The following is a 23924-nucleotide window of genomic DNA, read 5'->3' as shown; positions in this document are numbered from 1 at the left end:
AATATTACTGAAAATTTGAAACAGCGTGTATTTCTGACTGCTAGAAGTGCAAGACTTTACAAAAAATGACCAATCAAAGTTTTAGATAGGATAGCGTTACCATGAACTTATCGATTGTTCTTCTGATTTTGCACTTACTTACACAGCTCCAGCTCATCCACACCTGTCATTACTCTGTTTTCTTCACATCAGTTTGACGCTCACTGTCCTCCTCACTAGTGAAGCTGATATTTTTTCTTAGTCTGGTGTTACAATAGATCACATAAATCTGATAAGATTCTGTCCAACAGGAACACTGAATTATTTTGAGTAAAGAAGCACCAAGCCATGCCTCACACAATTCAAACTTTATATCATCATTGGCAATACATGAAAAATTCATGAATCTGCGTGACTAAATGCATCAGAACAGTCATTGCTTCAAAAAAGGTTCAGAAAGTTACCACTTTTCTTTATATTTTTTGTTCCATTAACTCATTAACCCATTAAATTTCACTGTCTTGATTCCATTTGACAGTTTCCACACAGCAGGGGGTAGATTAACAAGTTGGAGGAGAAAAAAAGGCAGCTGAAAATGCTGAAGCATCCTTACCTCACTGATTAGTGAACCATTTGAAAATTGTAATGAATGATGATCCATCGGATACATTTGGACCAAAATTGCTTAAATGTAACACAAATAAATTGTTTGTGAGGCAGAAAAAACAGGGGAGATTCAATGAATGGTTTTAGAAAAACAAGTTACATTAAAGTCCAAGCATTTGTAATGGAACTTTAAATGTTTATTTGTTTAACTTCAATACAAGATGATGAGTTATTTGTACCATTTGATTCATAAATAATGTATGCCTTTTAATTTGGTTAACAGGGCCATACTGTTAGTTCTTTTCCTAAGTTATAATATGGCCGACCATACCAAACAGGTTCATGGAGTTCTTTTGTCCAAATCTCTCTCATATAAAGGGATTTCAGCAGATTTATTCTTGATTGTTTCAGGACCTTCCAGAATGAGCCATTTCACAACTCTGACACTTTAAAGGAGTCAAACTTCAGCTAGGCTAATAAGTAAAAAAGTAAAAAAAAATCTGTGGAAATAACTTAACGGTTTAAAAAACGATACCCTGAAACAAATTGGTCAGTCATATGGGACAAAAATCTGATTTTTTTTTCAAATATATAATAAAACAAATTGCACTAAGACACATGTGACTCTAGGGGGTGCTGATTCCTACTGAACAAACGTAGTGCTATTTTATATTGTCAATGTCATCAAAATCTGATTTAAGGTTAACACAGTTTTGCAAGGCTAAAAAAGGGCTGGTTAAGGTAATGCAAGGGGGTTAGGGTCACTCTGTTGGAATCTGGTTTCCCAGTCACTATTACACCCCAAAACTTTATTCTGAGACTTATTCATTTACACACTTAAACCTAAAATTTTATCCCTCTAATATTTTTTAGTTATGGATGTCATGACTCCCATCCTTCACCCTCCTCTGCCTCCTCATTCAACCTTCATTCAGCTCACCTGGACCCTTCACCAAGCTCCTGACAAGCCCTGAATCCCTGGCAACCACAATCAACTCCATTCTTCTCACCTGTTCCTGTCATCAGCTTCATCCACTTCACCTGCTCCTGACTCCTCAGCTCATGTCACACACCTGCTTCCCCTGCTATAAAAGAACCATCCTGCTATCCAGTCTCTGCCAGGTTATTGAAAACTTTGTGCCAGTAAATTCTCTAGCCATCCACCCTGCCTGATCGCTGCCTCCGGACCTCGTTTTTCTCCTGACCCCTGCCTTGTACTCTGCCTGCCATTTTAACCTTCGCCTGTCTCCGACTCTGTCTCCAGCCTCGCCCATCTGGTAACTCCACCAAAAATAAAATACTTTTTTATATACTTTAACTGTGTTTGGCGTCATTACAGGTCTTCTGAGTTCAGCTCATGACAGAATAATCTGGCCAAAACATAGACCCGACGCCGGCAGTATTTAGGAGCTTAGTCAACTTTTTTTTTCTTTCTCTAACCTGTCATGGAAGATCTCACTCTCCTTGAGTTTATGGAGCTAGACCGGGAACAGGAGTCACTGCTCTGGGGAACAGGTCTGGCATTCAGACCACTGCCGCACAGAGGTTCCACCCCTCCTGTCGTTGGGCCGCTCCAGCCTCAACCCCTTTTTGTCAGGCCATGTCGGCGGTGGTCCCGGAGGTCTTCTGGAGCTGCTAAGAGGGTTGATCCTTCCCCCGCTCTGGTGTTGGTGGGTTCCTCTGATGACACCTCAGGTTTTGCTTCTAGGCCGGCCCCACCTTAGGAGGCAGTTCAGATGATGGTGCAGATGATCGAGGACGCTATATGGGAGATCTTTGCCAGACCATCCTGCCCCCACGTACGATTAAGGGCGGCTGAGAAGTTAAATACCATCTTGTTATGGGCTTTGAGTAATTGTTTTCTCTGTTACCAGGGACTTCACACAACTTCGGGTCACAGGTCGATGATAGATTTTGTAGTCGTATCATCTGACCTGCGGCCGTATGTTTTGGACACCCGAGTGAAGAGAGGGGCGGAGCTGTCAACTGATCACCACCTGGTGGTGAGTTGGATCAGATGGCAAGGGAACATGCCGCGTAGACCTGGCAGACCCAAACGCATAGTGAGGGTCTGCTGGGAACGCCTGGCAGAAGACCCTGTCAAGACGGTCTTCAACTCCCACCTCCGGCAGAGCTTTGACCACGTCCCGAGAGCAGTGGGGGACATCGAGTCCGAGTGGGCCTTGTTCCACTCTGCGATTGTCGAGGCGGCTGTTGCTAGCTGTGGTCGTAAGGTGGCCGGTGCCAGTCGTGGTGGCAACCCCCGTACCCGCTGGTGGACACCAGAGGTTCGGGGAGCCGTCAGGCTGAAGAAGGAGGCCTACAGGGCGTGGCTGGTCTGTGGGTCTCCGGAGGCAGCAGACAGGTACCGGATAGCCAAGCGGGGTGCAGCAGTGGCAGTTGCCGAGGCAAAATCTCGGGCGTGGGAGGAGTTTGGTGAGGCCATGGAGAAAGACTATCGATCGTCTCCAAAGAGGTTCTGGCAAACTGTCCGGCGCCTCAGGAGAGGAAGGCAGCAACTCGCTCACACCGTTTACAGTGGGGATGGGGAGCTGCTGACGTCAACTGAGGCTATAGTCGGACGGTGGAAGGAATACTTTGAGGAGCTCCTCAATCCCACCAATGCGCATTCCGAGGAGGAACCAGAGCTGGGAGGCCTGGGGATGGACTGTCCGATCTCGGGGGCAGAAGTTGCTGAGGTAGTCAAACAACTACACAGCGGCGGAGCCCCGGGGGCGGATGAGGTTCGTCCTGGGTATCTCAAGGCTATGGATGTTGTAGGGCTGTCATGGTTGACACGTCTCTACAACATTGCGTGGTCATCGGGGGCAGTTCCTAGGGAGTGGCAGACCGGGGTGGTGGTCCCCATCTTTAAGAAGGGTGACCTGAGGGTGTGTTCCAACTATAGGGGGATCACACTCCTCAGCCTCCCTGGAAAGGTCTACTCCAAGGTACTGGAGAGGAGGGTCCGATCGATAGTTGAATCTCAGATAGAGGAGGAGCAATGTGGTTTTCGTCCTGGCCGTGGAACTGTGGACCAGCTCTATACCCTTGCAAGGGTGATGGAGGGGGCATGGGAGTTTGCCCAACCAATCCACATGTGCTTTGTGGATTTGGAGAAGGCTTATGACCGTGTCCCCAGGGGCACCCTGTGGGGGACGCTCCAGGAGTATGGGGTGGGTGGCTTTCTGTTAAGGGCCATTCAGTCCCTTTACCAGAGGAGCGTGAGTTTGGTCCGCATAGCCGGTAGTAAGTCGGACCTGTTCCCAGTGAGGGTTGGACTCCGCCAGGGCTGCCCTTTGTCACCGGTTCTGTTCATCACTTTTATGGACAGAATTTCTAGACGCAGCCGTGGTGTGGAGTGTGTCGAGTTTGGTGGCAGGAGAATCTCGTCTCTGCTTTTTGCGGATGATGTGGTCCTCCTAGCTTCATCCAGCTCTGACCTTCAGCTCTTGCTGGGTAGGTTCGCGGCCGAATGTGAAGCGGCTGGGATGAGGATCAGCACCTCCAAATCTGAGACCATGGTTCTCGACCGGAAAAGGGTGGCTTGCCACCTCCGGGTCGGGGGAGAGGTCCTACCTCAAGTGGAGGAGTTTAAGTATCTCGGGGTCTTGTTCACGAGTGAGGGTAGGAGGGATCGGGAGATCGACAGGCGGATTGGTTCGGCGTCTGCAGTGATGTGGACGCTGAGCCGATCTGTCGTGGGGAAGAGGGAGCTGAGCCAGAAAGCCAGGCTCTCGATTTAACGGTCGATCTACGTCCCAATCCTCACCTATGGTCATGAGCTTTGGGTAATGACCGAAAGAACGAGATCGCGGATACAAGCGGCCGAAATGAGTTTCCTCCGTAGGGTGGCCGGGCTCAGCCTTAGAGATAGGGTGAGGAGCTCGGACATTCGGGAGGGACTCGGAGTAGAACCGCTGCTCCTCCGGATCGAAAGGAGCCAGTTGAGGTGGTTTGGGCATCTGGTCAGGATGCCTCCTGGACGCCTCCCCGGGGAGGTGTTTCGGGCATGTCCTGCCGGCAGAAGGCCCCCGGGTCGACCCAGGACACGTGGGAGAGGTTACATCTCCAATCTGGTCCGGGAACGCCTTGGGGTCCTGCCGGAGGAGCTGGTGGACAAGGCCGGGGAGAGGACGGCCTGGAGCTCCCTAGTTGGGATGCTGCCCCCGCGACCCGGACCCAGATAAGCGGAGGAAGACGAAGACGAAGACGAAGAAGGTAAGCTACTACCGCTGTTTTTGTCCAAATTTTGCAACAGTGGTACATCCCCTTACTAATCTGCTAAGTCCGAAATATCCATTTGTGTGGAGTGAAGAAGCTCAAGCAGCTTTTACGTCCTGCAAAGTTCTTCTCTCCAGTGTACCTGTGTTGAAGGCTCCAGATTTGGCCAACCCGTTCACCTTGGAGGTTGATGCTAGCCAAGTGGGGGCGGGTGCCGTTCTACTGCAGGCTGATGAGAAGGGGATTAACCATCCGGTGGCGTATTTCTCGAAGAAGTTCTCTCCCTGTCAAGCCCGGTAGTCGGTTATTGAAAAAGAGACGCTTGCCCTAATAATGGCTCTGCAACACTTTCGAGTATACGTAGGTTCTACTACCGTACCCTTCGTAGTGTATACGGACCACAATCCGTTGTCATTCTTGGCCAAAATGTTCAATCAGAACCAGCGCTTAATGCGGTGGGCATTGCTTTTGCAAGAATATACTTTGGAGATCAAACATAAAAGAGGTACTGATAACGTGGTAGCGGACTGCCTGTCCCGCATGCCTGATTGCATTTGAGGTTGTTGGTTTTTTTTTTGTTGTATTTTTTATTTAGTTTTTCTTCTTTGAGAAGTTTTCGTATGTGACGGATTGTAAGTTTGACTTCATCAAACTTTTTGTGAGCAGGGGAGGTGTTATGGGCTTTGAGTAATTGTTTTCTCTGTTACCGGGGACTTCACACAACTTCGGGTCCTTGGAGGAGAAGAGGAGAGCAGAGAGGAGAGTGGGGGCGTGAGCTCCTGCTGCAACGAGGTGCAGGGTTGCCGGGACAACGGGGGAGGATCCCCACAACAAGGACAGACAGCGGAAATATTGAGGGGAGGATCCCCACAACAAGGACAGACAGCGGAAATATCGAGGGGAGGAATCTCCAGGACGCGGATCAGGGATCACACCTGCAGCAAATGAACTGATTGCTCGCCTCACCTCTTCAAACAGGATTTAAGCAGTTCATGGACGCTCCGACGGGGAGCGACTCTTTAACCTTGAGCTCGTCTCCGCAGCTGCTTCATTGTGCACATTCACTAAGTGTGATAAGTAATAAAAAGAGATTATAACTCTCAAGTATTTTGTTGTTTACGTCATTCTATTGGTCCTAGAAGACGTTCAGACAGACGTGTGTGCACTTAAGAAAGTCAAAAGAAGCTGCTGCTCTTCTGTACTCCGTTTTGGTACATTTGTATTTGTTTTGGGACATTAGAACCTCACCCCCCCCTTTTCCGTTGTGAAGATATAACCCATCTTTTCCACCCATCCTGAATTGATAACGGTTCCAGCTCTAGTTAATTACTACCTTTATGTCCGGAGTGTTTATGGGTCCGTAGTTAAGGATGTCACCGCAGATGGTCTGACCTGCTGTGAGAGGTGGTCACCTTCCCCAGAACCCTCCAACGCGCCGCTTCCTGCTCTGGGGGTGGTCCCGGAGGACGCATCGCATCCTGCTCTGGCGGTGGTCCCAGAGGACGCATTGCATCCTGCCTCGGCGGTGGTCCCGGAGGACGCATCGTATCCTGCCTCGGCGGTGGTCAAAGAGGACGCATCGCATCCTGCCTCGGCGGTGGTCAAAGAGGACGCATCGCATCCTGCCTCGGCGGTGGACCAAGAGGACGCATCGCATCCTGCCTCGGCGGTGGACCAAGAGGACGCATCGCATCCTGCCTCGGCGGTGGACCAAGAGGACGCATCACATCCTGCCTCGGCGGTGGACCAAGAGGACGCATCGCATCCTGCTTCGGCGGTGGACCAAGAGGACGCATCGCATCCTGCCTCGGCGGTGGACCAAGAGGACGCATCGCATTCCTGCCTCGACGGTAGTCCCGGAGGACGCATCGCATTCCTGCCTCGACGGTAGTCCCGGAGGACGCATCGCATTCCTGCCTCGACGGTAGTCCCGGAGGACGCATCGCATCCTGCCCCGGCGGTAGTCCCGGAGGACGCATCGCATCCTGCCCCGGCGGTAGTCCCGGAGGACGCATCGCATCCTGCCCCGGCGGTAGTCCCGGAGGACGCATCGCATCCTGCCCCGGCGGTAGTCCCGGAGGACGCATCGCATCCTGCCCCGGCGGTAGTCCCGGAGGACGCATCGCATCCTGCCCCGGCGGTAGTCAAAGAGGACGCATCGCATCCTGCCCCGGCGGTGGTCAAAGAGGACGCATCGCATCCTGCCTCGGCGGTGGTCAAAGAGGACGCATCGCATCCTGCCTCGGCGGTGGTCAAAGAGGATGCATCGCATCCTGCCTCGGCGGTGGTCAAAGAGGATGCATCGCATTCCTGCCTCGGCGGTAGTCCCGGAGGACGCATCGCATTCCTGCCTTGGCGGTAGTCCCGGAGGACGCATCGCATCCTGCCCCGGCGGTGGTCAAAGAGGACGCATCGCATCCTGCCTCGGCGGTGGTCAAAGAGGACGCATCGCATCCTGCCTCGGCGGTGGTCAAAGAGGACGCATCGCATCCTGCCTCGGTGGTGGTCAAAGAGGACGCATCGAATCCTGCCTCGGCGGTGGTCAAAGAGGACGCATCACATTCCTGCCTCGGCGGTAGTCCCGGAGGATGCATCGCATTCCTGCCTCGGCGGTAGTCCCGGAGGACGCATCGCATTCCTGCCCCGGCGGTAGTCCCGGAGGACGCATCGCATCCTGCCCCTGCGGTGGTCCCGGAGGACGCATCGCATCCCGCCCCAGCGGTGGTCCCAGAGGACGCATCGCATCCCGCCCCGGCGGTGGTCCAAGAGGACGCATCGCATCCTGCCTCGGCGGTGGTCCAAGAGGACACATCGCATCCTGCTTTGGCGGTGGTTGGCTCTTAGTCCTCGTCCTCTATTGTCCCCTCAGTATCTTAGCCCAGAGCCCCCTCTTAGTCCTCGTCCTCCAGTGTCCTCTATCCCCCGACTTCCGCAGTCCCGGCTCCTGGTTCCCTGTCACCGGCCCCCCAGACTCCCGCAGTGCCGGCTTCTGGTTCCCCGTCTCCGGCCCCCCAGACTCCCGCAGTCCTGGCTCCTGGTTTCCCGTCGCCGGCCCCCAGACTCTTCCGGCCCTCCCTCCTGCTCCCCCTCCTCCCGCCTGCTCTGGTTTCCTGTGGGTGTCTGAAATCCCCCCTTGGGGCCCATCTGGTAACTCCACTAAAAATACTTTTTTTTTATATACTTTAACTGTGTTTGGAGTCATTACGGGTCTTCTGAGTTCAGCTCATGACAATGGATGGGTCATTTCACATAATAGGACCATTTGCTAGATGGGGACCTAGTTGGAATTAGTTAAACAGCACCACTCAGTGACAGGTACAACACCTGGATGTTAGTAGGCTACTGCAATCTTTCAGAACCATCCACTTGAGCAGGTCGGGAGTATATCACGGCTGTGCTGTCGTATTTATGTATTGTAAGATGAAGTCTTCTGAAAACGATGAAAACCTAGACATTTTTTCAGTTTATGAAATCTTCCCAGATGCCCCTAATAGCACCTAAAAAGCAAAAATGTCACGGAAAAAGAGGTTTGGTCACCTAGCATAAAGTGCATGGTTTTAAACCGTTATTGCTGCTAGCTAACTGTTACCAGTAGATGAGAGAAACATTGCCCTCTTTTATCTACTGCTAAGTAAGTCAAAATGATAAAACTGGATATCTTAGGCCTAGTCCACACGTAGCTGGTTTTTTTGAAAAACGAATATCCGTCCCTCCAAATTCTTGCATCCACACCACCTCGTTTAAAAAAAAAACTCTGTCCACACGCACCCGGATAAATACGTTATTAAGGACATGCCAGACCTGTAGGCGGCAGTACGTCCCCCGTTCTTAACCTCGTCCTTCGTCTGTGGTCTTCCGCAAGGAGCAGTAATTCCGCTTGCACAAACAAACAAGCAAAAAGCGCTTGGACAATTGATAAAGCGAGCGCAGCTCTGAGGGCATCCATGCTGTCGGCTAGTGTAAACACAGGTCACACACGTGATGTCAGCATTTTTCTGTCGCACAAAGTGACGTTGCGGACCTCTAAACTCCGGTTTTGTCTGTCCACACGCAGACACCCAAAACAGAGAATACGCAGATCTTCACTTTGGCCGGAGTTTTTAAAAATATCCGTTTTCGTGTGAAAAAACTCCGTTTTCGTGTGGATGACAGGCCAAAACATAGAAAAATATCTACATTTTGGCAGATCCCCGGCTACGTGTGGACAGGGCCTTAGTCTTTTTTGTGGGATACACTTCCAATCCAATGCAATCCAATTTTATTTATAAAGCGCATTCACAAGGCATTACAACCAGACAAGGCGCTGTACACTAAAAATGTTGGTTAATTAAACAGGCGTTATATAAACATGTCGAACACAGATAAAAGATAAAAAGGAAATACAACAAAATTCCCAAAAATAACAGCTAAAAATCAATAAGACACAGGGTGAAGTAAAAATAGGAAAAAACATTTTACGAAGAACCTCAATAATACGGAAGTCGATAATTGTGGAGTCAGTTTATAAACAGTGCAGATGTCAGTGAGGTTCATAATAATGTTGTATAAGCTAGGTTGAAGTAGTGAGTTTTCAGGCATGATTTAAAAATGCTAGCTGTTGGTGCTAGCCTCACTAGCAGTGGTAATGCGTTCCACAGCTTCGGTGCACAGACAGAGAAAGCCCTCTCTCCACGGCTTTTTAAACGTGCATTGGGAACAGCTAGGAGGACCTTATCTTCAGACCTGAGAGCACGCGGCGGGTTGTAGTAATGGACCATTTCACACAGATATGGAGGAGCTTGATGGTTCAAGGATTTGTAAGTGAGAAGCATAATTTTGAAGTTTATCCTGAACTGCACGGGCAACCAGTGAAGAGATTTCAGAATTGGAGAAATGTGTTGTCTTCTGTCAGCTCCAGTCAGCAACCTAGCTGCTGAATTGTGGACCAGCTGAAGTCTAGAAAGAGCTGCTTTACTGATGCCATATAAGCAGGAGTTGGAGTAATCCAGCCTTGAGGTGCACATTTTTTCTTGCCGAAAAACCATCTGATATCGGGTGCGTTCTTTCTTTTCGACATGGTCAACGGACACCTACTTTTCATCTTCACTTTTAAAAAAAAATCAATGAATCCCGTAGTTCACGGACAGCTAGGTTGTCGGAGTGTGGAGTTGACCAGAGAGTGGAGCCTGATATAAAGATGAGTATTTTTCTCTGAAAATCTAATTTGACAGTCAAAAATAAAACAAGGATATATATAATATAATACAATAATAATAATAATAATACAAGATCTTTTTTGCTAGGCTAGCTATATGGATGTAAAGATTCCACCTTGCTTACAGGCTAATGGGGGGTGTCAGTGCCGTTGGAAAAACAAAACAGGATTTTTAATAACTGTCAATACACTACTGTGCATATTGGAGTGAAACATTAAAAACTGATGAATACTTAAATATGCTAGCCTATTTAATGATTGTCCCCAGCAATTTTTAAACCCCACTCAAGTGTATGGTTATTGTCCCCAGCAATTCTGAAAACAAACTGACGCCCTTGACAGTTCTTCATATTTTCTTTCCAAGAAGTTTCAATGTTTTGCGAGAAACGTGGCCAGTGAGCTTTTAACCAAATACCTTTCATTCTTCAGGCTGAGGCGTTTAATCTCTGTCATGTTGATGCCAGCTGTTTTTCCTTCCATTCAAGCTCAAAATAACCCATGAATGCTAATGCAAATATTTTTTCAGAAATATTTCCATATTTTTCCTATAAATTAGACTCTGGCAATCATATCCTAGATAAAATATTTACCCAGAAATTTGATGACATGTACGTTTCTCACGCATTCATGTGTGTTGATGCTTTCCATAGAAGAAAACACAGGAAGGTCTTCTGCCGTTCCAAGTCTGAGTCATTAGTACTGAGTGTTTTTTTTTCTCAACAGCAATCCTCCTTTTCACAGCTTGTATGTTCATTCGACCTCTGTGAGAAGGACTTATTCATGTGTAACCACATTTCTCAAGTAGGCCCATTGTCTCCACATCTTTTCACTGCCGAGGTCTTTTCCTAATGAAATGACTTGATGGATTTTCCCTAAGCCATGGGCTCTTAGCTGCCAGAAACAATAATTGCATAGCTTCGTTTTTGTTCTCGGTTCTTCTGATAGATTCCCAATCTCTCCTGCAAGTTTTTTCCCCTCTCGCTCTCTTTTTTGATGATTTTTGGGATTGCGCAAAAGGACTTTCAAAAGGCCTAATATGGTCAGCGAGCCACAGTCACATCCTGTAATGTGTGAACGTCACTTTCTCCTTCAACATGTGTAGGTATTTGGGTTTTTTCCCCTCTCAGGGCATGAAATGCTTTTAGCCAGAATACATTACAACTGCATGTGCCTTCATATTTTTCTGTCTAAACCTTTTGTGAGCATAAATGACCTTAAAGATTATCGTGTCAGCACAGATGGGCATGTCTTTGGTCTCGTTTACTGTCTGAAGAGAATTTTCTTGGAAACTCAAGTTAGGTGGGGTATTTCTGGCACACTGCTATCACATAGAGCAGCAGAAAGCAATGTAACGAGAAAGGAAGATCTTTGTCAGATTTATTTTATTGCTTCAGCTCAGAGCCTGTGGTTTATCTGAGATTTATAACAAAACAGCCAAACACTCTGACTGTGATTATTAGATGGAAACAACATGTTTCATGGGTTGATCCCATCATTCAAGTGCCATTTTTTTTCATCCGATCACTTAAAAGAATGCATAGGACAAATGAACTAAAACATTTCTAAATATCTCACAGACTAGAACTTAAACTGACATATTATCCAATGAAAGATTTGAGCATATTGGGAGTCTGCATGCAGAGCAGCATGAGTGCAGCAGGAGGCAGAAGTCTGAATATGTGCTTTGTCTACTTGGCAGGATCCGCAAACATGTGCAGCATGCAAAATGAAAGATGTAAAAGTCAGTGAGATCCCTGTCAGATGTTATCACACTGAGTCTGTTAACAATAAGTTTAAAACCCATCAATGTGACGTGCTATTGTGGTCATTTTACATTACACACATTAACTGTTCCAAAGGTGAAATAAATTGGTTTTGCTGCTCAATTTTAACAAAGAAAATTTAAAAAGAGTAAATGATGTTAGATTTCAATCAGTGCTTATATTAGATAACCCATGGTTTTATAGCATAAACCTTATTGAACAACATAAATCATCTCACTCATCATTCGTTTTGGACAAAATATGGAGAATTTTGGATAATTTATACTACTTTGTTAAACTCTTCCTGGCCCTCCAAGTTTTACAAAAGAAAAACTATAGTTTATTTAACGATTTGCATTAAAATGCATTCAGTTGTTTGTTTATGCTCACATCTAAGGAAATAAGATGTTTTCTCTCTCCTTAAGTCCGTTTATAGCTCTCTAAAAGTCACCACAGATCCTGCAAGGTATCTAGTTGCCATGGACACTTCTAGCTCTACCCAACTTTTTTAATTAAAATCATATCTGGACCCAAACCTTTTCTAATTATTAGATTTCCCGATCATTAAGCAGGTGGCTGAAAATGACTCAGGATGAAAACTGAAGCCATGCATATCCTTTTCTCATTAACCGGCAGCAGCAAAGATCTCAGAGCAGCTGGTGCAGCAAAAATCACCAGAGCATCAGGATTTTCACACATCTGGTACAAAAAACACCATACAAAGTGAAACGGAGGCTTGTTTTCTGACTAATAAGCTCTTGAAGCAGGATCTAACAGTCACTCAGCCGGTATTGGCTAATCAAGAGATTACAATCTCAATCCCACTGATTTGTTATTGCATTGTTCTTAACTAAATAATTAATTGTAGATATTTATAAATCTTACATTGTTTGTGCATTAGGTATAACAGGTTATGAGCTAAGAGCCCAGAAGTGAAACAAATCTAAAAATGAACATTTAATATGTTAAAAATAACAGAATTCTGACAAAATTATTCGGAATATTTCAAGGCTTCTGTTCCGTAAAGCAAGATGTATGTAAGTGAAATCTAGGAAGTTTAAAAAAATTTTTTAAATATGTCATAAATTTCAGATTACTGTTCGAAAAATAACTTGTTTTTTGTTTAATTTCCTATCTTTACTTTGAGACGTTGGTGGAGTTCTCAGATGTTCCTTTTATTTTTACTAATAAATTCCCTAAATTGCGTGTTTCTTGTCATTATAAAAAACAAGCTATTAACATAACTTTCAGGTCTTTCACCATCCTTTTTGTGGGAACAGACTTCATCTGAAAGTATATTATTTATTTCCTTGTGATTAAGGACAGCATTACTAAGCTGCCGGGGTGACTCAGCCTCGTATCCCTTTGCACTTGACTTCATAGATTTGAAATGAAAAGAAGCTACAGAATCTAAACACCTTTATCAGACATACTCTACTCGACTTGTTATCTTCACATAGAGGCACAAGCACCAAATGCACCAGATGATTTTAAAAAAATGGCTCTCATAACTGGAAATATGTTCTGCAATAATGCACAAAGGCCAAACTAGAATAAATGTATTATCGGACTGACTGCTTTGAATGCAGAATATCGTGGTTCTTAATCTGTGTGCAGCAGAACAAAATGCTGGGAGGTTGCATGAAAAGCCAAAAACATCTTTTTATCTTTAATCTTCATGCAAATTATCTGGAATATTCTTTCTGGAATGTAGACATGGTCTTTGTGGATCGTCGATTGATTAAATGCTGTTTCATTTGCTTATAACAGACACATCAGCTGTTTTCTCTCAAGCAGGAACAAGCACAGGCATACACAAGCGTTTACTAGTTGAACAGATGGCCGGAGCAAAACACATTTGTAACGATATCAGCTAAATGTTTGCTTGACATTTTTTGCAGCAGACGTGAACATGTGGTGCGGGCTTTGTCCTTATGGTCGGTTACACATGGTATCAGAACTTGTCACCAACCATCCTCTCTCTGCTCCCTCTTTGAATTTGCAGGGTACTTTTTAAAGGGTTCAAAATAAAAACACTGAAATTCTTTTCTTTGATGCTTAATAAAACAGCAGTGAAATAAATCAGGTTGTCTTTCTTTTGTTGCAATAGCCTTTGGGATGGGAAAAACCCCAGAAAATTTTAAACATTCCTGAACAAAAATAGAAGCTCTTGTTTTTGTACGTTCTGTAAGAAGCGCAGCATGTTTACTCAAGGGCGCGAGGGGAACGATGACATTTGTATTCCAGCATTCCCATGACTGGGATCATAAGGCGGTGTTTGGTTCAGTTAGGTTCACAGGAAGCTAGCTGGACTGAAAAGAAACACTCAAGAGTTGGGGGAGGGAATCAAGACATGGTAACAGAAAGATGGAAGGGACATAGTCCTCACAAAACATAAGATATTATGTTTTTACGGTAAATTGTGATTTATAAACATTACTTCTTGACTAACTTGATATTTTCATCAACAATTGATGTACAAACCCAGAGGGTGCTTCTTTTCTTCACTCAATGTTTTGGGTTTAGTGTTGCTGTCGCTGATTACAATAAGTCGCTGCACATGGGTGACTCCAATTACTCTGGAGGCTTGACAGCCAATTTAGTTTTTACCACGGGCATTCAGAGGGAAACATGTCAGAAATATTTTCAACAGGATTGAAAAACTATCAGCTTTCATAGTGCCACAAGGAATTAGATATTTCTGATGCCTAACATATGAGCATCACCTAACGGACTTCATTAATGAGCAAACCAGCCATCCATCCATCCATCCATCCATCCATCTTCAGCAGGGTCACAGGAGGTTGGAGCATTTCCAATAACCATTGTGTGAGAGGCAGGGGACACCAGGTCTCTAGTCCATCACCAGGACACATTGACTGCCATTCACACGCTCACTCACACATAGGGAAAGTTACAGGGACAAGCAATCCTGTTCCGGGGGTGCTGCTATCCGGCATGCTTTAGTTATTTTCCTGTTCCAGCACACCTGCTTTTAACAAGTAGGCGATTGACAGGCTTCTGCACAGCTTGATGACTTGGTGAACAGGTGAATCAATCATTAAATTAGGTGTGTTGGAGCAAAAATGTGCTGGATAGCGACATTTCAGAACCTGGACTGCCTACCCCTGGTCTGGAGTCTCTAATCAGCCTAACATGCATGTTTTTGGTCAGTGGGAGGAAACCAGAATACCCAGAAGGAATACATGCACGACTGGAGAAAACACGCCAACTACATTTAGAACAGTACTCAAACCTTCTTGCTACCAACTGCACCAATGTTTGTTTTGCAGTTCACATGGTGAGTTTAAACCCTGAAACAGGCAATTTTACTGTGACTGTTCAGTTATTAAAAGCTGATTGAAGCTTCCTATAATAAATGATGCAATAGCAGCTTTTTCCAGATGAAAACGCTGACCACCAGCCTTTGACATGATTGTAGTTTGCTTCAAAAGACTCATGATGTTGTGGCGGCATGAAGTCAACCACTGCTCTCATCTTCCTTTCCTTCCTCCTTTGATTTCTTGTACTTCCTACGCTTCGTGGCTTAATCATCAGGTTTGTGCAGCACTTTGTGGATGGCAGGTTTGTGTCTCACCCACTCATTGAGACTCTGGAGTAGACACAAAATGCCTCCAGGCTGGGGATCCTTTCAAACTTTCTCTACATGTTCTAATTGCTCTAGGTTGGTGAAGTAGTTAAGCTTTTAACTAATTTTGTGAAAAGCAAAAATTACAGGAGGCAGCCCTGATTTCTGACAAGCCGTGATTGTTTCAAGGGATGATTTAATTTTATTTTATTCGTACTGATTGTTTAAATGATGCTTAAATAGAATTCCCTCTGCTGCCCGAACTCATGCCTACCTTTGTCTGCTTTGCTCGTTTAATTTTCATTCTTCTAGCTGTCCTGCAATTAAAAAAGGATCTAACTTTGAACCCCACTGCTTTAAAAAAGTCTTTGTTCTGCTGTCACACCAACAGCAGCATTTATTTCATTATTTCACCTTGTTAAACTTAACTAGCGTGGGAGTGGGAAGAAAGGTTCCAGCAGATACGTGTGTTAGTAAAGTACCGCTTACGTCAAACAGTGACGAACAACGCTGAACAAGTAGAAAACTTTAAAATGCAAAAATGCACAGCATTTAATGCATTATCATCACAAATGGCAAAAATATGACACACTTTGACAAATAATAAATAGATTTCCTGCCTTTCAAAGGCTACAAAATGTCACAACAAAGAAAAAATAAAAAAATAACTACAACATCCTCATTTGCCAGTGAAAACAGCACAGCATACATTCATGGTTTAAATGCCACACAGCTCCTCGTGTGACATGTGAGCTGGAATTACTTGTTGCTAAATACCACAATATTCAAATAACAGCTCATCTCATTACTGCCTGTAACAGCAAAACAACCAGGAGGCTTTGCAAAATAAAAGTCTCTTGTTGATGATGAAACACTCAACCATAGCGCAAAAATATGACGGGTTTTCGTCCATTGTGAAAAGGCACTTCATAAATAACGCATCACAGCCACAAAGCACAGAAACTTCAATTAAACTTAGCTTAGTACACTGTTTCACCACAGAAATGTAAAACTGGTGTTTCTATTTGAAATCGTTCATAGAACTGTATCTTCTCCAGCTTTATGATCGCTACTGAGGTCAAACTTTTCATTAAGAATTACAGCAAATCATTACTGCTACAATGCCTCTAAAGGACTAGCCAAGGAATCATAAACCAGCTTTATGTAGGAATTCACTTGCACATCTCACTGCTTTGATATTTATATTTTTTTCACATTTAATGACATATTGTTATATGGTACCTATTTGTAACAAATCGACCAGAGTGCTACAAAACAAACTGTGTATTTGCAGTTTATATACAACTTATAAAATTGGCTGTCATTTTTTTTTAAATCAAGAATTAAGTTACCAATATTTAAAGGTGTGGAACACTTGTTTAATCAATACATTTGCAATGGTCACTAGTAGGAATGAATGACTTGTAAGTTGTACCTGGGGGGCAAAAATCACTGGTGCACTAATTTCAGGAATTAGAAGTGAGCCACATCACAGCTGAGCATCAGACGTCAGGTTTTAGAGTCTTATTTCCTAATATGTGGACATCTCACCTCTGATTGAATAAAAGCGACTCGACTCTACCGCTGACTTGCAACGTTGATGTTTTATCTCCACAAATAACGCAAGCCTGGAGGAGTTCAGCTATGTGGTGGAGTTGCTAATGCTAACGTTAGCTTAAACTAGCCAATGTGTTCTTTGCTGGACTCTAAAATAACAACAGCCTTCCTCGTTGTGAGTCAGGATGGGTGAGTCTATGAATATTTAGTGGCAGTGTGACATAGATCTGTCAGGCTTTTCAAATCCTAGAATTTCACCGTCTATTTTCTATCAGAAGCTAATGCAGGAGATAGGTGTAGGAGACTATTTTCATGTTCAGCCTGCATGAAAAACTCAAAGTGACCAATTATAATCAGAAATAATCATTAAAACATGGGTTTTCAGTGCTCCACACCTTTAAATTTCTCATAAATTGATCCAACTAACCATTAGCCAACAAAAAAGTGAAGGTGTGATTTAAAACACTGGGTTCCAAGCTCCCTTGTTTCCATGAAAACAAGAAACATGGTCTGTTTTGCCATGCTCCTGCTGCTAAAAATAGCCCTCCTAAATGAGCTTGGGCTTTCAAAAACATTGATCAACTTTGCAGAATCTCCTGAAGGATTATTTAACCTTTTCTAAAACTCATATACTTGATTTGTATCCTATTAAAATAAAGAATTCTCTCAGCAGGAACAAATAAACATCAAAAGGCTGACTAAGGGATGGAACTGTCAACACGTTCACCTTTTTTGAGGATCTTTATGGGATGCAAAAATCGATCAAGAAAGTTGTCCGTCTTGTATTCCAGAGTAAAAGAAGGGTATTCTTGTGTGTTTTGATGTTACACAATCAGAGAAAGGTCCATTTCTTAAATTCTGAAGTAAAATATCTGTCAAGATGCCCCTGAAAATGTCACTGAACATGACTGCCTCACTGATTGAATGCTTTGTTGGGTGACGGTTGGATGTTGTTGGCTGTGCTGTTTGTGTCCCTTCCTACTTTGGTCTCTGTCCTGAAGGAGGAGGAGTTGAGCGGACTCCTCTTGAGGATTTTATTGGCCAGAACACTGCAGGTCTTCCTGTATTGGTGGCGCAGCAGCGAGTACACGAATGGGTCGCTTGCTGCCTTGCTGTAGGCCAAACATTTGGACAGGATGCCCCAGTGAGGGCTTATGGGGCCTGGGGAGAAAATCTCTACAATCCTGCACCAAATAAAGCAGAAAGGAAAACAGTCACACATCCGACCCCAAGAGCAAAACACAGAATCAGAGATCGTGTCTCAAGCATGCAATAATCCACAAAAAATACATCAAACTCACGTGTGCAACCCAATATATAGAGCTCAGCTCACCTTGTAATGACATAAGGCGTGAAACAGACCACAAACGTGCCAATGAATGTGCTGATCTTCTTGGTGGCTCGCTGCCTCCTCCGCTTCTGCTCCTCCAGGCATTTCTGTCGAACACTACCAAAGCACACGGGTACCATTATCCTCCCAGAGAAAAGATCACAGACGTGCAGAGGTGACGGAGGAATTCAGGGGGAAAACATGTGGGAGGGATGTCATGAGTGCTCTGTCATCTCTGAAATCACATTCAAATTGTGCAGATTCTCAGATGCAAACTAAAGCTATTTCAAGTAAAGCTCGACTAGAGATCAAACTTATCAGTGCAAGTTTGAAAGAAAGAAATAAAAATTATTACTGTAAACCAGGGGAATCATTTCTTAGTTTATTATTTGAGAATGAAGCCAGCTGTTCTTAAGCCACCATTTGCTGAAAAGGGATTTTTCTAGAAATGCAAAATAACGGACATGTGATTATAATAATGTGCATACAGATTATTTACCTGGGGTGAATATCCACCAGCAGCACTAGCGTCTGCATGGTAATCACGTCGATGCGCTTACAGTGGAATCTTGCAACTTTCAGCACTTTCAGGTATGTTACGCACATCACGATCAGTGTGAGAAGGAACGTGAGAGTGTGCAGAGCCACCGTGAAAACCATAAACTGAACCCCAGCTCCCTTGGCTCGCGCGTTACAGAGGGTGCAGGATGCGTAAAGGTGGTGGTATCCGACCCAGGAGCGGCAGGTGGCCACGGTGGAGAAGCAGAGTGAGTGTATCCAAGTGTAACCGAGCGCCAACACCGCATCCCGGTGCCGTATTCTCGAGTGGTAGCTCAAAGGAAACACCACCGCCACCCACCTATCGATGCTGAGCGCAGCCATGCTGAGCATGGAGTTTGTCGTGAGAAAAGTGTCGAGGAAACCCACGATGTGACAGAATCCTGCGCCTCCGGGGTGGCCCGTGGTGATGAGTCCGACCAGAGTTAGAGGCATGTTGGACACGCTCAGCAACAGGTTGCAAAAGGTCAAGTTGAGGATAAAAAGACCAGGTACCTGCTTGCGGATCTCCGGGTTGTACAGAAAGCAGATCAGCACCACCACGTTGGACAGCAGCGACACAACAACGATCCCCAAAATCAACACAGAAGCCACTATGTCCGCTGCGTCCATGGTGCTTAAATATCCAGAGTCGTTCAGAGCACATCCGCGGTCCCGTTGCAAACTATCATCAGGCGTTACAGTCACGACGGTCAGGACAGGAGTCTGGATCATGCCATCCCTGTCCAGGATTCAGCGACAGACACAATCCTCCGTGGTTTCCAGATTCGATCGCCTCTGGTTATGTTGGGGAATCTGGTAACCTCTCCCCCAGGAAAGGGGTCCTTCCTGTGGCGCTGCTTTATTTTCTTCCCTGAGCATCACATCAGTCACATCTCACACGTTTCTCACTGCGCACAATGGCGCACCTTGTCAGTTTTAAAATGGGAGTTAAAACCAGGTGTTTCCGTGCGTCTAAGCGCTCCGCTGGACGCACTTCAGCTTCAAATGAGTCCTTGAGAGTAAAAATAGAACTACGACGCTCACTGGCGTCATGTGATGGTCGTACTGATGTCATGAGCGTCACGTTGAACTCTGGCGAGAACATATACGCACCATAAAAATTAGATAATTAAAACTGGGTCCTAATTAGATGTTTGGTCAGTCAGACAGGATCAAATCATTAGCTTCTGTTTATTAATAGCAGCTCATCAGCTCTCTTAGCAGAAAACAGTATAGACCCTAAAAAAGAAGTCATGCTGTTTAACAAAAAAAAAAAAAATTCTAATGAACCATAAATGTTTCCTTGTTCAGATAGCATATCTGAGTTTTTGACTTTAGATGTGCTATAATTATCACGGGAATAACATTTATTTTCAATTTCTTTTCTGACTCACTATCAAAGGTCTATAGCGCACCCCTGTCTGGAATATGAAGTAGAAATAAAAAAAAATCATTTTGTGTAAACACAGGACTTTTTATTAGCTAATTCTAATAAGGTAATAATTTATGACTAATTTGTAACTGAACTCAAACTCTGAGATTAAAATGAAGGATTAAACTGGAAACATACCTTATTATAGTCATTAATTAAATAAAATGTATTTATTTATAAAAATCTTTTGTGCCACCAATCAAAGCAGCCCAAGGTGTTGAATACACAACAAAAGCCAAAACACACACTAGACGAAAGAATAACCAGAATTTGCTGCTTCTAGAGGATCTTCTGACATCCTTTAACTCTGCAGTCAGAGATGGAAGACTTTCCTATTTCTCCAACCTGGTGTCCCAGAGCAAGGGGAATCCCAAGGAGCAGTTTAACACCATCAGCAGGATTTTTTCTTCTGCCTCTACAGCCTCCACCCACTCTGTTGCAAACTGCACTTTCTGTCTTTATTTGTGGACAAATTCAATAAGGTTAGATCTAGCATCTCGCCCTCAGCTTTATCTCTGCCTTTCCTGATTCCAACCCAGCCCATCACCCTTCTCCTGCTCCTGTTTCTTTGCCTGAGTTAACCAAACTAGTTAACTCTATGAAGACCTCTGCATGCCCCCTCGACATCTTACCCTCATCTTTGTTTTAAAGAGCTTTTCAGTCCATCGGTCCAAACGTACTCTCTATAATTAATGCTTCTCTGGTTTCTGGTCAGGAACCTGCTAAATTTATGAACACTGTAATCCACCCACGTCTGAAAAAGTGAGTCTCGACCCCTCTCTCCATAGCAGCTTCAGACCCATCTCTAAACTTCTGTTTATCTCCAAGATCTTGGAAAAGGTTGTGGCTAAACAACTCACAGCTGCTCTTGATGAACATAACATCTATGAAAGTTTTGTAGAGCTCATTGAAACAGCTCTTCTTAGGGTCTCTAACGACTTTCTGACTCACAGTGATGCAGGGGACTGTTATGTTCTGGTCCTGCTGGACCTGACTGCAGCCTTTGACACTGTTGACCATCACCTGCTACTGGAGAGGCTGAGAGACTGGGTAGGCCTATCAGGGACTGCTTTAGAGTGGTTATCCTCCGGTCTGTCTGAGTGTTCCTTCTCTGTTCTATTCAATTCAGTTCAATTCAAGTTTATTTATATAGCGCCAAATCACGACAAGAGTCGTCTCAAGGCACTTCACATAATAAACATTCCAATTCACAGTTCATTAAGCCAATCAGAAATAATGTTTCCTATATAACGAACCCAGCAAATTGCATCAAGTCACTGACTAGTGTCAGTGACTATACAGCAATCCTCATACTAAGCAAGCATGCAGCGACAGTGGAGAGGAAAACTCCCTTTTAACAGGAAGAAACCTCCAGAGAATCCTGGCTCAGTATAAGCAGCCATCCTCCACGACTCACTGGGGATCGAGAAGACAGAGCAGGCAGACAGACAGACAGACAGACAGACAGACAGACAGACAGACAGACACACACACACACACACACACACACACACACACACACACACACACACACACACACACACACACACACACAAAGACAAGTAATGTGTCGATAGTTATGTTGTGATGTCTTAGTAAATATTGTATTTGGTGAAAGATAAACTTTATTGTATTTATCCTAGTGGATCTATAATTAAACAGATAAACTAGTATTAGCACATCACAAGTCAATGAAAACAAAAAGTTATTATCAGGAGAGAGAGAGAATGTATTAGTGGTTAGCAGCAGTGTGCTAGTCGATGACCCCCTCCATGAGGCCACCACAGCTCAGCAGAACGTCATTGTAGCTTCTTCTGGGGAGAAAAACACTTACAGAGAAAATAGTTAACAGCTGAAATTGCACAAAATAGTACAGTTAAAGAGCAGACTGTAGAAGAAAGCAGTAGAGTGTGAAAAGTGGTCAGTGTGTCCTCTAGCAGTCTAAGCCTATAGCAGCATAACTACAGAGTTAACTCTGGATAACCTATCCTATTTAGATGTAGGCATGTTGGAGGCAGGGCAAGGGAGAGCCGTCTTTACCGACTGTACACTCCACCTCCCTGTAATCCCCCACTTGTCCAGATTTAGGCTAACTTCAGATTTTAACTATAAGCCCTATCAAATAAAAATGTTTTAAGCCTATTCTTAAAAGTAGACAAAGTGTCTGCCTCACGGACTAAAGCTGGGAGCTGGTTCCACAGGAGAGGAGCCTGATAACTAAAAGATCTGCCTCCCATCCTAAGTTTAGATATTCTTGGAACCACCAGTAGACCTGCAGTCTGAGAGCGAAGTGCTCGGTTAGGAACATATGGAACAATCAGATTACTGATGTATGATGGACCTTGATTATTAAGAGCTTTATATGTGAGAAGAAGGATCTTAAAATCTATTCTGAATTTAACAGGTAGCCAATGTAGGGAAGCTAAGACAGGAGAGATATGATCTCTCTTTTTAATTCTCATCAGAACTCTAGCTGCAGCATTTTGGACAAGCTGAAGACTTTTAACTACATTCTGTGGACTTCCTGAGAGTAATGAATTACAGTAATCCAGTCTTGATGTAATAAATGCATGAACTAGTTTTTCAGCATCACTCCTGGAAAGTATGCTTCTAATATTAGCAATATTCCGAAGGTGGAAAAAGGAAATCCGACAAACTTGTGAAACCTGGGATTTGAATGACATGTCCTGGTCAAAGATAACACCAAGGTTCCTTGCTTTGTTCTCGGAGATTAATGTAATGCCATTAAGGTCAGGCGATTGGCTAAGCAATTTCCTTTTCTGGATTTCTGGTCCAAAGATGAGAACTTCCGTCTTGTCTTGATTTAAAAGCAAGAAGTTAAGAGTCATCCAATTTTTTATGTCCTCAAGACAAGCCTGTAATCTACCCAACCGATTAGGTTCATCAGGGTTAATGGATAAATATAACTGAGTATCGTCAGCATAACAGTGGAAGTTTATCCCATGCTGTCTAATGATTTTACCAATTGGGAGCATATATATAGTAAAAAGAATTGGTCCAAGCACTGAACCCTGTGGTACTCCGCAAGTAACCCTGGAATATGAAGAAGATTTGTCATGTACATTTACAAAATGAAATCTGTCAGACAGGTAGGATTTAAACCAGCCTAACGCTGTACCTTTGATCCCTACAACATGTTCAAGTCTTTCTAAAAGAACATTGTGATCAACTGTGTCAAAGGCAGCACTGAGATCTAACAAGACTAGAACAGACACAAGATTCTTATCTGAGGCCATACGAATATCATTTGTAACTCTCACTAATGCAGTTTCAGTGCTGTGATACTCTCTAAAACCAGACTGAAATTCCTCAAACAGAGCATTAGTGTTTAAATGCTGACATACTTGGATGGCCACTATTTTCTCCAGGACTTTGGATAAAAATGGAAGGTTAGATATTGGTCTGTAATTCATTGGGTCATCTGGATCCAGAGAAGGCTTCTTAAGTGAAGGTTTGATTACAGCAACCTTAAAATCTTGTGGTACATACCCATTTACTAAGGATAGATTGATTATATCTAGAATGGGGGCAGTAACCAAAGGAAATGCATCTTTAAATAATTTGGTTGGGATTGGATCCAAAATGCAAGTTGAAGGTTTAGATGAAGCTAATATTTTTGATAACTCTGAAAGCTCAACTGGATCAAAACGGTTCAAGCACAGATGAGGTTCTAGAGTCACCTCTGAAGC

At 44.3% G+C, this 23924-nt stretch overlaps 1 protein-coding gene across 1 annotated transcript; it reads right to left on the bottom strand.

The window, feature by feature from the left end:
• Window positions 1-17680: 17680 nt before the first annotated feature.
• Window positions 17681-19665, bottom strand: LOC107375976 (G-protein coupled receptor 26). The gene is made up of 3 exons (XM_015944827.3): window positions 18742-19665; window positions 18246-18359; window positions 17681-18096 (listed from the first exon to the last, which is right to left on the bottom strand). The coding sequence occupies exons 1-3, from the start codon at window positions 19512-19514 to the stop codon at window positions 17826-17828; spliced, it is 1158 nt and encodes a 385-aa protein (XP_015800313.3). The 5' UTR covers window positions 19515-19665; the 3' UTR covers window positions 17681-17825.
• Between the last annotated feature and the right edge of the window lie 4259 nt (window positions 19666-23924).

Source organism: Nothobranchius furzeri, chromosome 12, assembly GCF_043380555.1.
Source record: "Nothobranchius furzeri strain GRZ-AD chromosome 12, NfurGRZ-RIMD1, whole genome shotgun sequence".
Classification (NCBI taxonomy): domain Eukaryota; kingdom Metazoa; phylum Chordata; class Actinopteri; order Cyprinodontiformes; family Nothobranchiidae; genus Nothobranchius; species Nothobranchius furzeri.
Note: the sequence above shows the minus strand (reverse complement) of the source record. Positions and strands in the feature narration are given on the sequence as shown.